The following is an 18673-nucleotide window of genomic DNA, read 5'->3' as shown; positions in this document are numbered from 1 at the left end:
GATATGTAGTCATTTCATTGTTTGTTTTAACTGGAGACAAACTTTTCTGCTGTTTTTTAGAACTCTGGATCCTTGACAGCCACCTCCCCCAACGCTCCAGTGACTGGTTACAAGCGTATGGTCATTCCAACCCAGCCACCTCTGACTGCCACCAAAAAGTCTACGCCCAAACCTCAGGCTCCTGGGGGAGTCTCGTCTATCCCCCCTTCTTCTGCCAGCCCGGTGGCCAAGCCTCAAACCCACACTGCGCCTCAGCCTGTCCCAGCCTCTTACGCTACAGCCTCGACCCCAAGTCAGCCCACCTTCAATGTCCAGGTGAGGTCGGCCCAGCCTGGCCCCCAGCATCAAGCGCCAGTTGGGCACCATTTCGGCCAGCAGCCCATTCGCAGCCCTGCACAGGTGCAGTACATGCCTGCCCAGCCCAAAGGTCCCGACTTTGCCTATGGACCACCACAGCCTGGCTTCTCCCAGATGGCGCAGGGTGCATATCAAGAACAGCACCATCCAGGAGTACCTCAAGTAGGTGGCATAAGCACCAGGAGACCTGAGTCGGCCCCCGCCCAAGCATACCAACCTCCAGGCCCCAGAAAGACCTACATCACAGATGTACCACCAAGCTTGGCTCCCTACACTGCTGGACCAGCTGTTCCACCAAAGGTAAGAACGTTGTTCATCACATTACTACATGCTTGATCAGTTGCTATCATTTTTAGTTATTGTAAACATAGGCGGAAGAAAACAACATATTTGATATATGTAGAAAATATCACCATAGTTGTGGTTGAGGCAACAATCAGTCCACCCATTTATCCATCCATCTACCCTTTTTTATATTTTTCTGCAAATTTTCATACTCTGGAACGGTGGCTTTGGCTAAGCAGACTAGCCAAGGCATCAGTTTCCCCAGCCACGTCTCCCAGCTCCTACTGGAGAACCCCGAGGCATTCACAGGGCAGCAGGGATATTTAATCCCTCCAGCGTGTTGTAGGATTGCCCTGGAGCTTCCTCCCAATTAGATATCCCTGGAATACCTCCACAGGGAGCAGTCTGTAAGGCGTCCTGATTGGGTGCTTGAACCACCTCAACCTGCTCTTGTCAAAACGAAAGCATAGCAGTGCCTCTCTGGGATATTTGAGCTCCTCTATCTCAAAGACTGAGTCCAGACACCATGGGATGAAAAATTCAGCCCATTGAGCCACTACTCATATTCTTTGAAAATAGTTGAGGTTTCGAACATGTAGAATCAAAAGGTAAATAAAGAGCTTTGGTTTACTGTAGAAAAACCATCTGCATGACTGGAATCACTTCATCAATCCACCTGTTGATGAAGTGTTGACCTTCATCTCTTGAGCCCAGGAGGTCACAGTATGAGCAGGCCTGAAAAGCACAGCCTGTTTGTAGGGCTGTGCAATTGATCAAAATTTTTAATCGCGACTATGATTTCAGCTCCTAATGATCACAAAAAAACGAATGATTGAGAAAAACGATTATTTTGCACATTACATTTTGCAATGGCATTGTCAAGCTGGTGTTTGGCCAAATCATTCCTTGTCAGTTCTTTTTCTTCGTGGCATCTTTTCATGTTATATACCATTTTATAAAGTAGAAATCTCTGAGTGCAAGTTTGGTGTTTTCTCATATGCACATTTGTGTGTGTGTGTGTGTGTGTGTGTGTGTGTAAAGTATACATACAGTACATTTGCATTATGCAACATCAGATGGCAATGCAATGGGGAGCTGCTTGCCATCTTCCATTTAAACAGAGTAAACAGTTGTTTTAACCTTTATGAATTGTTAAAGAGTATTCTCTGTTGGGGGTTTACACCATCTGATTTCTTTTGTCTTATAAACAGCAGCTCGTATTCATGTACTTTATATATCTACCCACTGTAAATCTAATCTTATTCCTTTAGGTTCATTTCTTTTTCATTTAATTGTGTAAAGATTGAATATGTAAAAAGTTAAAAATATAAACGTAAAAACGTAAGTCTTTATGTTTTTATGCTAGTTACAGGTTACATAAAAAAATAATCCCTGTTCATGACTAGCATGTCCGCTGTGTATTTTATTTATTTTAAGTCCTGGAAGCTCTGAGTTTAGGGTAAATTATAGCGACTCTTGTCATGCAGATTTGGGGAAGTTTATACTTCAGCAATACCTTACACCACCTAACATACCCGAGATAACGTTAAGTTGCTAAACTCATCTGTTAGTCCTCAACCTAAAAGCCTTTTTTCTTGTAACGTTAAAAGTGAAAACACAGCTTATAAAGTCTGCTTGTGACAGCTGACCAAGTCACTGGCTTGAAATGAAAAGTATGCTTTTGTCTACCTCTGTCTGGTATCAAGGACCTGATAAATGTTTGTAGACTTTTTTCTTTCTTTTTTATATATAATTTTAGAGTCCATTCTTAAACAGTGTCGTAGTAGGTGTAGCATTTAATGCACATGGAACTCAAAAAACATATTCATAATAAGTTTAAAAAGCATTACATTTGTTGTCAAAGCTTTCAAAAGCATTGCAAGACGTTGGACCTTTTTATAGAACTGTACATTACTGAGAAGAATTACAAAATACTGTCATTCCTTAGAACAGAGTAATCTATGCCACAGAGACAGCTATTCTAATCTGAATACATCCAGCCGTCGACAATCTCTGGAAAGTGCAAGGCCCTTGAGTTTTCTTTAATTCAAGGATTTTATGCTGGTTCAAAATACAAACTGGGCCTCCCAGCCTCTGGGAATAGCTCATCAAGGACTGTACTTTACTAAATACAAATTAGCTTCAACATTGCAGAGAGTGTCTTAAAAATAAGTCTAATTATATTTGTTCAGAACAAAAGTCTACATTTTGCTTGAAAAGCTTGCTTTGGTCCCAGTATGATGCATTATTAAAAAACAAAAGGTGGCGTTTAATAGATTTGTGAGCATCTCTTTGATTTCAGATAAAAGCAAATCGCAAATTTTACAGATATAGCGTGGAAGCTATATATATATTTGTCTTTCTTTCCCAAGGATATACTGTAGCAGGATAATGGGCTCCGCGCCTCCCTCCCCCGTGCTTTATTTGCTTGCTTTAAAAACACATTGGTATACTTAATGCTCCATATGCACACATTCAGCCAGATGATGAGCTGTAAATTACTCTGTGGTGTCACATCATGTTTGACCCTACCCTCTCCCAGAAACTTGTATACTGTATCCAAACCTTAGCTCTAATCTGACTTTTTGTTCATTTGTGTGCAGTATGGCAGCTCTTTAATGCCCAAATAAACCAGACACTATAAAAGCAAGATTGGACTGAAAGTAAAATCTGTCAACTTTGCCTTTGTGATCATCACTCTGCTTGACCCAATGTCATGACATGTTCATAACCTCTTACAAATGGTGGTAAATCTACTTAAAAGAAGTGGGTTGTTCCTCTTTTAATCTGTAAATAAACCAAAACATAGTCAATTAAATGAACTATTTACATATTTTTCCATCTCCAGTCACTTAGAGTTAATGTTGATTTTATGTAATACCCGAGACTTTCTCAGCAGGGGGTCTGCGACTGTGATTGAGGACTTTATTCAAGAGATCATTCCACATAATTGAGGGTATTCATAGAAGGTCAGTGCCATTAGAAGTCCAAGATGAAGTCCTCAGATGAAATTCTATGATCTAGAGTTCTGATTAGCTTGTCTGCTCTGCCCCCCACCTCACCATGTCACCCCCTGCCACCCAGCACCCAATGTGTCCTCACTCGCACGTAAAGTGAAGGTGTAATAACAACTTCTCATATCAACAGGCTCCTAGGATGCTTAATTACCCAAATCCACCAGTGTTTGATCTCTATTGTAGTCCAAAAAATTAACAGATTTCATGGCTGCCGGTTAACATACCAATTTCCACGAGTCTCTCCATCTACCCCGAAATTGGAGGAAAGCTAAGCTGGATGATGCCTTGTGTTATTGCTGAGCTTGAGTGACGTTTGACAGGGGAGGATTATTTTTGAACTGCTCAATCCCTGCAGTCAGTTAAAGCCCCCTCGAAGGTCAATGATGGTTTCAACTGTCAAACATGTTTAAATATCTGACATTTCTCTGCCTTCCAGTCCTGGCCACTTTGCCTTTTGACCTGCACAGGAACATTTGCATATGGTGCCATCAGAATGTGTTCAAACGACCATTTTAATTCATGTGACAATGGCATGAACTCTTTTTTTAATCTCTCAAAATTGTGTTTTGAAAAGTAAAACAAAAATCCCACCTCCAAAAGAATGCAGTTAGCAACACCTGTGAACATCCAAATGCAATTCACTGTGTAAACATTACTAGAGAAATTATCTTAGACAGTGCACTAACTCATTAATTCTGTATTTAAATGGTAATTCACGATTTTTTTGCAATCTATTTTTACCAACACGGTGGAATGCATCATAAACACCAGTTCTTTCTTGCTCAGGCTAAGTTAATATGTATCATAATGTAAAACTGCAACATTAATTTGTGTGCAGATCAACCAAAATCAACAACAGCATATTGTCTGTGGCTAAATAAATACAATTATTGGCCACGTTCTGACCAAGTTATTTATATAGCACTTTCCAAAAACAAAATTACTAAGGGTGTTAAAGTTAAACAAGGAATAAAAAGTAAATACAATCCAAAAATAAGAATATTAATGAGTTAAAATGATAAAACGATGAAAATTGTTTTTAAAGAAAATATTTATTTGAATACAACAAGCACCACTTCGGTCACCTGAGCACAGTGTTGGGAAGGATACTTTCAAAACGTATTTCGTTACAGAATACATGCCCACAAATGTAATTTGTAACGTATTCCGTTACGTTACTCAATCTGAGTAACGTATTCTGAATACTTGGATTACTTCAGGATTACTTCCACATTGAATTGCGTTTTATAAGTGTAGGAATGCAGCTATCACATCCAGCTTACTAAACAGGCCTATAATGGTGTGTTCTTTTTATTCCAACTAGCTGAATGTGTACCTGAACAAGCAGATAGATTATTGTATTGGTAGTCTGGAACTGCATACTACAAAAATCTAACCGCAGTCTTGCTACCACGAGCTAATTTTAGCTAACGTTAGCTAGCATGTCAAACGGGGCTAGTCAGTCTTTAAACGGCTCTGGAGCTAGTAAATCAGCACGTAGGAGAATGTAAAGTCGCACGTCAACGTTAAAATAGCAAGGTGACCAGTAAAACTACAGCAGACGACTACTCTTGGCTAATTAAAAAAATAGCTTACTTTAAGATGCTTCTTCAGGTTGGAGGTGGAGTAATTTGGACGCTGAAAGGAGGTTGGTTGCTGGCAAGCACCGGTTGCACTGCACAGTTATATTTCATTCTCCCTGTTCGTTCTTTAATGTGAAATGCTGTTTGTCGTGCCGGTTCCGACTCCATTGTGACTGATCACGCAAATAGCTATTTTTTTCGATTTCATATCGGGGCTTCTGGAAAATGCATAGAGTTGCCTTAATTTAGTCAGAGTGAATAAACTCGTGAAACAGAGAAGTATCGTCATGTAATCCTTTTGACAATTTTTAGACATCTAGTTCTTAATATCAGCAAGGCAAGACATAATATAGGACTAGGCTGTAATGGGTCATACAGTTGTGAATTATCTGCATATTAATGGAAGTCAATATTACTGTATGTCTGTGGAAGACGTGCCCCAGAGGTTATTTAAATCTGGAATAAAAGGGGACCCAGGACAGACCTTTGGGGGACTCCACAAAAACAAGAGATTTGGCATTGACAGTAACCTATGGTTTTGTTTTTTCTATGTGGAAACTTAACCACTCATAATACTCTCAGATGATCCTTATTCTGCATTGTCTGAATATTACAGTAAAATGAGCTGTCCTTTCATTTGCATCACAAGTACTTATATTTATGCCTGGGAAGACAATCAGGTGTGAACACTTGCTGTGTTTACATCATTCGTGGTGCCTTCTCCTCAGGTGATTGACCCCAGTTGCCCTACCCTCATGAACTATGAACAGCTCTTTAAATAAGCAAGCTGACTGAGTGCAGGGTTACCAGCTCTGCCCTAGATTACCAGAGAGGATTCTTTGCTTGGTGCAGGGTTACCACATGTAACTACAAAGTGAGAGCCCAGGGCTTAGACAAGATGAAGACATGTTATCTGCAGCCCTGTGATCTTTTCTCTGTGTGTAGATGCTCCTTGGAACAAATTGCTCTTTGTTCTACACCAAGCAAACAAAATGTGTATTCTAAACTATGTATTGATAGACAAATTGATAGACATATTGTCTCATGTTTTTAAGTAGCCTTTTAAAAAAAATCTGATCAGTGATACTACACGTTCTCTATCCTTTTCTGATGCCGATACATTTTCATTTCTTTCACAGCACCATCGAACCATTACAGTGAAATCCACATATTTTTGTGTCTTATCAACAGAATTTCCCTCTGGCTACACGGAAAAAGAAATAAATACTTCTTTAGAATTCTTTACAGCTGCTTTCTATTTTTACTAAACCATAAAGTGTTAACACAACATCAGAAAAAGCAGCCTTAAATTGTCACTATGCACCTCAACATGTTATTTGCTATTCAAATGCCACCATATGTAAAGGACAAAATCATGATTTCTATTTCTACAGTATGTAGCAATTTCTGCCAAATTAAGGTTAAGTGGAGCTTTCAGAAAAATGCCACCACTAAAATAAGTGTGTGTATGCGCAATTGCGCAGTTTGGGTAGAAGGTGCAAGTAATGAACCTGAAAATATAATTAGAACATATTCCATGCAGTTTCTCACACTGTGATGGCACAATTAAAAACAAAATGAGTCATGTTTTTGAAAAAGCACACCCACTCATATCTAACTCCAATGACACCTGTGAGCTGCTCTGCCCTCTCAACAATTTGTTTCTTTTCATACTTTTCAAGAAATCAAGATTACAAAGAAGCACAAATAAAAGGCGCTTTGCACTATGTTCATCATAATTAAATCTCATACTTTAGTAAAGCTATATATACTGTATATATTTTATTTGTTTGACATGAAGTTGAATGCTTTAAGTGATTTGAAGGTACACGTTTCAGTTTCCATTCCGTTTTACTCACCAAAACACTTGTGTATGTCCTTGAGGCCTGACTAATGTGTAAGTAATTGATGTGTTTCTTAGCGCATTTAGACCAGAGAACAGCACGAGTGTGCTCATGCATCCTCACGTGCGTGCACGAGAACAAGCAAAACGGGGACCCTCTCATTCAAACAGTGCTCCATAGAGCAGCAAGTGTTAATAAACTCAACAGGGTACCTTCAGGTTGGGAGAACTCTTTTGCTAGGGGACTGACAGTAAAACAGACATTGTCCTCTTTTTTTTCAACAATGGTTAATGATGCTGTTATTTCTGCATGGCAAATACTTAAAGGTGCAATGTGTAATACTGACAGCTAGTGTTTAAAATAGTTACTGCAGTACAAATTCAAAACGGGAGAGAGTTGTAAAGAATCTATCTCCGCTGATCACGTTCGTTTGTTTGCTGCTTTCGTGACTGTACTACCGTTCCAACTGTAGCGCGCTGGGTTTACGTTTTTACAGGTGTATCTGGCAACCCGGCCTGTCTGTCAAACTGGGCCATTGATAACACACAGGCCAAAACGCAAACAGAAATTCAGACACGGAACGGAAATTCCAAAAGAAGAAAATACTGGCATTAGCATTGTTGTCTGAAAAGATAGATAGTATTTCAACTTAGCATGGTTCCTTAGTATCTGATGATGCATTGGGGTCATTTTTTGATTTATTACAGTAAATATATTACATATTGGACCTTTAGGTAATCTCCATTGGCTCCAACTTTTTCAAAAACATATATGTTGAGAGGTGATTCCAAGTGGTGAACACCACAGCAGTGGGTCATTTAAGCTGTAACCACAGTAAATACGACCCGTCTTGAAGGCACCATTTTTTATGCACACAAACATGCTGCAGCTGACATCGGGCTGTGCAGCAGGCATGTGCATGACAATTTGTTGTTGATGTTTTTGAACTAGGCTTTGAACTTTGAGGTTTTGAAATATCAATAGTGAGTATGGAGAAATGTTTGGGGCTTGGCTGAGAATCTGTAAGACTTTAGGCTAATACAGGAGGCTGTTTGTAACTCAATGCATACACTGTGTCATTGTACATTTACACTAATAGTGTAAAGCCTACCCCATTCTAATTACTGGAATTAGAAATAAAAACATGCTGTGGGTAGTGCATATATAAAAATAAAGATACACATTTGTATAGGAGTCCATGCAGATACCCTGTCACGTACTACATCCTCTCACCCTCCGTGCACAATGCATTCTCAAGAACAGGCTGGCATTTATCATACGAAAACTTATGCACACCAATTCGTATGATAACCTACGAAATTAGGCGACCACCGGCTGGTCACGTGACAACCAGTCACATGACTGTTATGTCGAGCGGTCTTTACAGTTAACTTTAGCCGAGAAAAGGTTACTGGAGGGCGACTACAGAGCATGAAGGTCGTTTCAGAGGCTGTTTTTTTTGTTTTTTTTAAATTGTATTTATGCAGATTTTTATATATACAGGCACACATAATACAAACAAAAAAAGACAGTAAACCAGACAATTAAAACAAAACATACAGCCAGCACTTACTCATTATATAGAAAAGAAAGAGTATAAGTATACATGACAATTCACCGAACAAATGTCCCAGAAAGTCCACTCACACAGATTGAGTAAAGGAGACCTGAGCCGGAGGGGAGTGGCAAAGTCTCGGTATGGATAACTAACAAAAGTTAAAAATAAATAAATAAAAAATAAGCAGTGCATTTAGGTGCCAATTTGTGGTCTATCCCTCCTGATGTATTCTATGAAAGAGCCCCAGATCTTCTTGAACTTATCTTGAGAGTTAGACATGGAAAACCGAACCTCTTCAAGGTATAAACAAGAAACCATATCATTTAGATACCTCTTGAAGCAAGGAGGGGAAGCTGACTTCCACTCCTTTAGGATAACCCGTTTTGCAATGGTCATACCAAACATGAGGGCTTGTTGTAAAGCGGATGGAAGAGCCAAAGAGCCATTGGAACAGACCAGTATCACTAAGAGACAGTCAGGAACCAGTTGTCTATTGTAAACAGCACTGTACAAAGTGAAAATGTCAACCCAAAACCTTGTGAGCTTAGAGCAGGACCAGAAAAGATGCCCAAGTTCCATCAGCTGATTTGCATCTATCACAAGTGGGGGAGACATCAGGAAAAATTTTGTTCAGTCTAGTCTTGGAATAGTGCAACCTATGAACTACTTTAAACTGAATGAGCTGAAGTCGTGCATTAATAGAGCAAGCTTTTATCCTGTTTAACCCTTTCGCCCATAGCTCATCAGTTATTACTTCGCCGGTGTCCTTGATCCACGCCTCTTTAATATGGAGAGAAGGGGTTGCCACAACGAAGAGGTTAACAAACCGAGAGATCAAATGTTTGGAGGTGGGAGGTTTGGTCATGATATCAAAAAAGTCATGTTGAAAAAAAGAATGCTTGACAAAATTCCTAATTTGTAGATAACGAAAAAATTGATTAGTTGGGAGTTTGAACTTTAATCTTAATATCAGGTTTTGAGAATAGAATAGCTGACAAAGAGGCACCAGTAAGTGACACCGCATTACTAAGCTCAATCTCAGGCCATCTAGGGCCGTGTTCGCCCTCCTCTGCACCCCCAGCCATGGGCTGATTGCAGAAAACCCAAGCTCTGGCGTTACAGGCCCAGTAGTAATGCCGAAAGACAGGCAGGCCTAAACCACCCTCCTCAGTGGGCTTTTGTAAGTGGGCCTTTGAAATACAGGGGGGGCTTGGAGGCCGAGACGATGGGCATGATAATAGAGTCTAACGTCTTTAAAAAAAGAAGAAGTGAGGAAGATGGGCACGTTCTGAAACAAATGAGTACATTTAGGGAGCACGACCATTTTAACGATGTTGACACGGCCAATCAATGAAAGGAGGAGAAGTTTCCATTTATCTATCATACACTTGAGCCTGTCAATCAGATCCATATAATTAAGTTTAAAAAATCAAAAAAGTTAGTCAAGGGTGACTCTGAAGGGCAGATTGCGAAGAAAACTGGAGTCAAGACCATTAGACAAAGGCATAAAAACAGATTTCTCCCAGTTTATAGTAAACCCAGAGAATCGCCCGAAGCCATCTATCAGATTAAGGAGGGGTGAAAGGGATGTTTTTACGTCTGAAAGGGTCAGAATTACATCATCTGCGTACAGACCGATGGTACACTCAGATGTGCCGCACCTTCTACCTGAGATTTGGGGGTTGGCTCTAATGGCTATGGCCAGCGGCTCAATAGCTAATGCAAAAAGCATTGGAGAGAGGCAGCAGCCCTGCCTGGTGCCGCGGTGCAACGGGAACGGGGGGGATCTTTTGTGGTTGGTTAGAACAGAAGATTGGGGACCAGCATACAGCATTTTTAATATATTCATAAATTTCGACCCAAAACCAAATTTGTCAAGAGCAGCGAACATGTATCTCCACTCTACCTGGTCAAAAGCCTGCTGGGTATCTAGTGAGATCACAGCAGAGTGGGGCAATTTAGTTGAATACATTAAATTAAGCAAACCCCTTGTGTTTGAGAAGGAAAATCTATTGGGGATGAAACCTGACTGATCAGGATGAATTAAAGTGCCAATATGTTTGTTTAACCGGTTGGTCAGGACTTTTGCTATAATGTTTTTGGTCAGAGTTTAGCAGAGACGGGGGACGATACGAAGAGACATTTGTTTAGTCTATGCCCTTTTTTAAGAGGACACAGATATGGGCGTCATAGTATGAGGGAAAGTACAATTTTTCACTGAGCAATTGACCATCCGAAGCAAGAGGGGGCGATGACGTCAATGTGCATCTTGTAGAATTCTATCCCAAACCCATCTGGACCGCATGCTTTGCCACTGGGAAAAGAACAAATAGCATTTCTGATCTCCTCCAGTGTAAATTCAGAGTCAAATTCCAGACTTGCGGACTCAGAAAGGACTGGAATATCGAAAGTATGAAGAAAATTGGCAATGTCTGTATCCGTTGCAGTAGATCTGGAAGTATATAGCTGGCTGTAAAAACTAAAATAAATCTGTCATTGATCTGCTTGTGATCAGTTAATAGCTGACCGGTGGATGAGGACATTTTATGTATTGCCCTATCAGATATGATCCCCTTCAGTTGCCTAGTGAGCAATTTATCGGCCTTCTCACACAGCTCAAATTGCTTCTGCTTTAGTTTACTAATATAGTTCCCGACCTGCTCGCCCAGAATATGGTTGTATTCATATTTCACTTTCAGAATAGAGCTAAGTGTATCTTCAGACCTGTGTTTCGATAGTCCTCCTCCAGTACAGCTAGTTCAGCCTCAATATCAGTGCGACGCCTGAGCCTGGCCCTTTTGCGAGATGACTGATACGAGATGATGTGCCCTCTTATCACAGCTTTAAAAGACTCCCACAAAGTAGGCGTCATTGTCATTAATGAGCAGAAAATCTGCAATCTTGGTCGATATGTAGCCACTGAACGTGACATCTAAATATAGCGAGGGGTTCAATTTCCAACAAAAGTCAATCACCAATGAGAGGGGTGCATGGTTGGAAATTAAGATACTATGGTAAGTTGAGCTTATTACATTCGAAATAAGTCTAGAATCAACCAGCATATAATCAATTGTTGTAAAACTGACATTTGGCAAGGTTATTGAGTACAGAGACAGATTTCAATAATGGGGCCACGGACGAGGAGGACCTATCCAATTGCGGATCAAAATAACAATTAAAGTCGCCACCGATAATTATATTGTGATCATTGTATTCTGTGACAAGGTTGAATATTTTACAGAAAAAATCAGGGTTATCGAAATTTGGGGCGTAAATGTTTAAAAGAACTAAAGGGACTGAATTGACCGTACCCGTGACAAGTATGAACCTCCCACCTGGATCGGTAGTCTGCGATTTGAATACAAATGGGATGGTTCTGCGAACAGAATGGCACCCCCCCTCGCCTTGGAGGAAAAGGTGGACTGATACACCTGAGACACCCACACAGATCTTAAACGCCTCTGCTCTGAAGGTTGGATATGGGTCTCCTGCAAAAAAACAATATCAGACGACAGGGACTTCAAATGTGAGAATACTTTACCTCATTTAAGAGGCCTGCCCATACCCCTACAATTCCAAGTAGTAAAAGTGATGTGACTCATCCCTGACCTAAGTGAGTAAATGACAGATATATGCGGAGGGACATATGGTGAAGTTTGACACATAGTATACAAAAATGCTGGCAAAACCTCAAGTGACAAAAACGGCAGATGAAGAAAAACAAATAAAAACCCCACAAAACCCAAACCCGCTAAAAGAACTAAGCGGTACATCCCACTAGCTAACAAGGAGGCTGCCGGGTAACAGAGCCAGCAAAACAGCACACAGAAAAGCCCACTTACCATGGGGCCCGTGCGCATCTCCAACACGTTAACTAACGTTTAAATTGCACCCACAGGGAAATACTCGGTGTAAGCGATATTCAGAACACACGCTTGGTAAGATATAACAGGTGGGAAGGTATAAACGGTGCAGCATATAAAACATCAAACTTAAGAAAATATAGAGAAAATACCATAAGAAAATTTGTGTATATATGAAAAGGTAACCGCTTAAATAAATACACATAACCGGGAGTATCAATCCATATTAATACAAACCGAAGGCAAAAAATAAAATTGTCCCGGTGCTAGATTTATGCACCTGAGAAAGCACACTGCGTGAAACTCTATTTAAACACCTAACGATACATTATGCTGCATCAGTGATCAACTAAAAATAAAAGTTAGACATGAACATTTATCAAAATGCTGGATAGGAAAATGTCCAGACCAAAAATATAAATATACACTGTATAATATAACTTTAGGAGTCAATCGCTGGGGCTAAAGAGTTGGCAAACCGTTCTGCATCAGCTGGTGACATAAAAATCTTCAATGTGTTGTTGTAGTCGACATGGAGAGGCTGTTGCTAGTTGAGTTTAGCCGACAAAAGGTGGCTGTGAGCCAGGAACAGGGCACCGGGAACAGGGCACCGCAAGGTGACGGTCCTTTCAGAGACTGTGGCAGTTCAGTTTAGCCGACAAAAGGTGAGCGTCATGCAGCAACGACAGTTAAGTTTAGTCACCAAAATGACTAGTTAAGATTTGAGAAAAATTGGGGTTTGGATTAAACCACTCCTGGGACATGAACACGCGTTTCCTGGGTGAAAGTCTTGTGTTTTCCCCAGGACAGGAACTCCGCTTCCCGGCTTGAAAGGCCTGTGTTAGGACCCACCCATCCACCCCGACCTCCTCCCTATGCGGGCCAGACTGTTCTTTTACATTAGCAGTTAAAGTGATGTACACAGCAATAAATACATGGAATACAACTATATGTAAGAATGGTTCATGAGAACAGCCTGCTTTGCACCTGTCAGTTTGGAATAATACATCTATTGGCTCATATGAGTTGATTGACTTATACTTTGTAACCATGCAGCACACATTCCTGTCTGGTGTGCACACTGTATTCTCATCAGAAGTCATTTCAACTCCAAACGCAGGTCAGACTGTATGACCAGGATACTGTTTATAGTTACTGCTGTGCCTACAACCATGTTGTTGGAAGACATGGTGTTCGGTGGGGGTCCACGCAGGCTCTGGTTACTGAATGTTTAAATGTCAGTCCACTTGACCTGATCCTTGAGGTCAGTGATGGAAAGTGGATCTCCTTATGTTTCAATGTCTCTTGCCAACACATCAGAAAGCTTCCTCCCAGTCGCTGCTTCAGGCTTAAAACAGAGCTGCGACAAATCTCAAATGCAAATATAGCCACCAGCGACAAGAAAAACAAATTAGGACCATTATATAACTATTATGTTTAAATGATCAATGGTCAAAACAATGGACATTTTGTGAAATATGTGCCTTGCAATTATGGAAATAATTGGTTTAAAGTTATGTTAGTTATTTTTGTGGGTATTTTGTTGTCATTATGTTTATGGCCGGATAGTGTGTGTATTGGTCATCAGAAATTTCTAAAATGTCACCAGGGTATGGGAGTTATGATCTTATCGAAGGGTATTAATAGAATGTTTTTCATTGTAAAGCCATTTTTGAGGACTGCTCAATTAATAAAAGGATTACATATTAATTGAGATTTTTTAATTATTCACTAGTTCATTAGTTAATGACAAACTCATAGAGTAAATTACAGAATTAACCACATTGAGTGTTATATGAAACCCAACAGCTGTACAAATGAAAGGTACACTGTGGAGTTTTTGACCACTAGTAGGGCTTTAGATGTTTTGATGTGGGGTTCTCGAGAAAACTCTGCAAGGCACCTTAAAATAGCATGTCATATCATGTAATGAACACACCTTGTTCCTTAAATTCCATTCATTTGGCAATTTAGAGAAGTCCCATTTAGAGGATGGGACCATATGTGCTGGATTATTGCTGGCCTTTCTCACAGAGGACATTAAGGAACGTTAAGGACGTTCTGACCTTTGACCCTGTATTGTATATGCTAGCGTACTGCTAAAATGTAATGATTTTTTTTTATTCTCTAATGCTCTTCTTTTATGTGCATCAGTTTATGTGGTAGGTAGTAAGCAATAATTCCTTTTAAAAGTACACTATCGTCGCGGTGGAAAAACTCACGTTCTCCTAAGGCACCAGTTTTAATAAGTGGTTATTGTGGAGTGTATGACCATCTTAGTGCTAATGTGAGGTCATACATCTCTGGAGAGGCAGATATAAAGAGATATACATTTAAAAGAAATAGACTAATTTATGGATTTTGCACTTCACTTCATTCACAGTGATTCTAAACAACAATAATATCTACCCCCCTAATTATTATTATAATTATTACAAAAACTTACAAAGTAATATGATTTTGAAATTAAATAAACACTAGGTAGCCACTTGTTAATGTTGGTTTTGCTTCGAAGTAAAGGGCTGTGTTGTCTTCTCATGTTGTTTTTTTTGCGCGTTTGTTGATTGGCCGGTTCCTACGGCCAGTGGTAACCGTCAGTAGATCAGAAGTGTTTGTCACATAACCGCTCATAAATAATAGGCCCTGCCACCCTCCTCTCCTCTGGCCCCCTCTGAGATGAACAGCATGGCTGGTAAATAACTGGCCGGATCGATACCTGTCATTGCAGTTCAGTGAGCCCCGGCAATCTAAAAATGTCTGAGCAGTTTGTTTATTTTCTCGTTTTCAGCCTCTCCTTACCGGCCTGTAGTGAAGAGATGCAGATGTAGCAGTGCTGACATTATTCTGCAGCTTTAAATGTGTTTAATAAAACGAAACTGTGGCACGCTGGGTGACAGATTTAATGACCTTGCTACATTCACTCCAAGTCACATGACAACAACAAATTAATCTATGTAGTAGCTGTATTTTGACAATGTTGCTAACACATTTAAATGTGTAAAATGTTTAATTATATGAAGTTATTTTTGTGATAGTGTGAATAAAGTTATATGAGTTAAATCAGGGGTCTTTTTTAAAACAAGGACCCCTGAACTGAGAGAGAGACGGATCAGGGACCCCCTACTACATATATTGTATTGTATATGTGGGCGGCCTAAAGACTTGATTTCCTAAAGACTGATTCATATTTGCTAATAAAGATATGTTGGATTCATGTTAAGACATTAAAATATTTGAGAAAACTGGAGAAAAAAAAAAGCAGTAACTCTGAGGACCCCCTAAGGGTCCCGGACCCCCTTTTGAAGATCTCGGAGTTCAGGGTTTTCCCTACCATTATGAGGTTTAGGTGCAGCACCCGAGCCGTTTTGGGAAGCAACTTAGCAGAATAAATGTAACTAAAGGCGTTTTTCCATTACATGGTACCTGCTCAGCTCGGCTCGGCTCCACTCAGCCGCGACACTGCAGGAAACTGCCGTGACCTAACACGACACGCACACAGAACGTGGAACGTGTGTGGTTTTCGATTCTCGGCATGTTGCTGTTGCTACAACCAGAAGACTCATGTAGTTTTTAAAGAAGTTGGAAGCAGCAAAAAAAAAACACCGCTGGCTAAACTATTTTAACAAGGCGGGTTTGTTCAGGACACCCCCGTCTGTCGCTAGCAATGATGACACAGTGATTAGTGACGATTCCAACAACCCCAAAGAAAACAGAAATGACCAAATAGAGACACAACACGATAACAAAGAGACACAATCCCACAAAGAGACACAAAATGTATGTAGAAATTGCTTTTTTTTAAATTAAAAAAGGAAGGACGCCTAAACCTCCCCTAATACGTGCACCTAAGTCATCCACAAAGCCAGGGAAAACACTGGACTTACATAATTCATTTAATTTTGATTACTGTGAATAGCCCTGGTCACCTGAGTGACACTGTGTGACGGTGCTAATGTACTACATGTGTCTACATGAAGGTACAGTATACTGTATATGGTTTTCTTGGTTCAGTCAGACACCAGGCAGCCAGAAGCAGCTGCATAAACAGTGGCCCCTGCTGTCTCCTTGTGGACATGGTCCCCCTGTCTGTTCAACACCTCTCTGTGTCCCACTTGTCTTACACAAACACACGTTTTCTCCGTTTTTGTTTTTGACTGATGCTGAAACTAGATTCCTCTCTGCCCTCCTAACATCCTCTGTCCACAGAAGGACTCTTTTATCCGCCCCCCTGGCTCAGAGTCCATGAAACGTGTGCACTTTCTAAACATTTTTTTTTCTCTCATCAAGGAAGCCTCCCTCAGCGGATCAGGCTTTGTGTATTGTTGGCCCCAGCATTTTAGTGGTAGCGTTTGGTCAAATGATATCCTTCAGGGTGTCATTCAGATAACCCATGTAGTTGTTAAGGTGGAAACGGAGAAGGATATATCATGGTTTGTCAGGAGGAAAAATTATACAGGAGATGGACGACACCGTGTATTACAAAAGGGAAGTGCAGGTTGCCAATACATCGATTTAAAGGCATAACCTGTATGACTCATCATTATGTCCACCACATGTGTTTAAATATAGATCCCTGCTACCACATGAGGAAACAGCAGGGAAATACTTTGAGCTCTAACCCAAACCAGGGAAACCTGCATCCTGTGTAATCTGGTGTTTTGCTACATTCATGGGATTGTAATGGTATACAAAGAGACGCCAAATACGTTTTATCTCCATCCCAACAATTTGTGCAATCATTTGTTGTTGCTGTTGGGATTTTTTTTCTTTCTTTCACATTGCTTGTGGCTCCCCTCTCTACACTCTCAGATTTTCAAATATCTGTTTGCAGGGGGATGTGTCAGTTCCGAACAGATGACCTAGTTTTTACACACGCACAGTCTTACAAACATTGAAAGGCCCCTCTACATACATTACATTCCTGCAAACACTCTGAAATGCATCACTTTCATATGAATTCAGTTTACAGCAAAGATTTGAATGGCTGCGGAAAATGTCAATTATGGAATTGGTTAATTTTTAATTATCGTTGGCTGCGTTGTACACAGCTGCTCTACAGTTGACTGTTATTTTTTTTAGTCTGCGTTTAATTGGAGCTGAAACAGCATGACCTATTTTGTTTGGAGAGAATGTATACTTTATCTGTGCCTCCTCAGAAGGTGGCCTTGAGCTTAATTTGCAGCGCTGTGATCGTTCTTTCTCAAAGTGTAATGCATTACCGATTACTCGTAACCTCTTTAACATCACACGCAGCACATTCATCAACTGGATTACATAAGGCCACTGACATGTGATTGCTTTGGCAGACTTAACAAATGCTTCAATTAAACATGCAGCTGCCAGAAAAATGACAAAGCAACTTTCCCTCAAATATTATTTTTGTCCGGCAAACCGCTTTTATTTGAAGTGGAATACCTGCCACATCCTCGCTCTAATCCAAACCGAGATGTCCTTTTGTACTATAATGAATACAACTCTCATTTCTGTCCGGTCGTTCTTAAAAGACTGAATCTCAGTAATGACGTGCTCTCCCAGGTTTCTATTAAAATGCCCTGCTCTGGCTTTCAGAGTCTTAGGGTTAGGGTTAATGGGTCTCTGCATTATGATATCAGATAAAGCTATCCACTATGAAATTGATGGCTCTTAATAAACACATTTTCTTTACAAAAAAACCACACACATCTGTTTGGTGTTTAACCCATTGATTCCAGACACACAACATGCTGTAGCCCCCCTCTCTTCAAAACACCCACCAACACACACACACACACACACACAAACGCACACACTAACTCACTGGACGGATAGCGGGACTGATCCAGCAATCCTTTCATTGTTTTGGTAAAACAGAGTCGCCTAAGCTGCTATAATCACTCGTTTAGTGTTGCGGCAACAAATGCTTTTTTTTAGATATTCCAATATAAAATTCCAATCCCTCATGAACCCTAACTAATGCAATGGTCCATTTGCTGTTATTATTATTATTTTAATAAGCCATTTCCCTTTCAAATGCTCTGTGTCCATTTCAAATGATAGCATTGTGATTTAGGGAGAGACAAAAAGCCAGCATGTCAGATTGAGAGCTCTTTTAAAAGCCTGAGTTAAAGCTGCAGCTCCATTGACACTAAGGAGCATTTTGTTTTGTAAAGTCCATCATCATTTTAAT

General features: G+C 40.3%; 1 protein-coding gene across 4 annotated transcripts in view; it reads left to right on the top strand.

The window, feature by feature from the left end:
- The window catches only part of LOC120565727 (LIM domain containing preferred translocation partner in lipoma), a 179364-nt gene that overhangs the window by 103098 nt on the left and 57593 nt on the right, over positions 1-18673 (top strand). For all 4 annotated transcript variants that reach the window (XM_039811710.1, XM_039811707.1, XM_039811708.1 and 1 more), the window contains one exon: positions 61-657. In XM_039811710.1, coding sequence (XP_039667644.1) covers positions 61-657 — 597 coding nt within the window. The remainder of the gene's footprint in view (positions 1-60; positions 658-18673) is intronic.

The sequence above is a fragment of the Perca fluviatilis genome, chromosome 9 (assembly GCF_010015445.1).
Source record: "Perca fluviatilis chromosome 9, GENO_Pfluv_1.0, whole genome shotgun sequence".
In the NCBI taxonomy this organism is placed as follows: Eukaryota; Metazoa; Chordata; class Actinopteri; order Perciformes; family Percidae; genus Perca; species Perca fluviatilis.
Note: the sequence above shows the minus strand (reverse complement) of the source record. Positions and strands in the feature narration are given on the sequence as shown.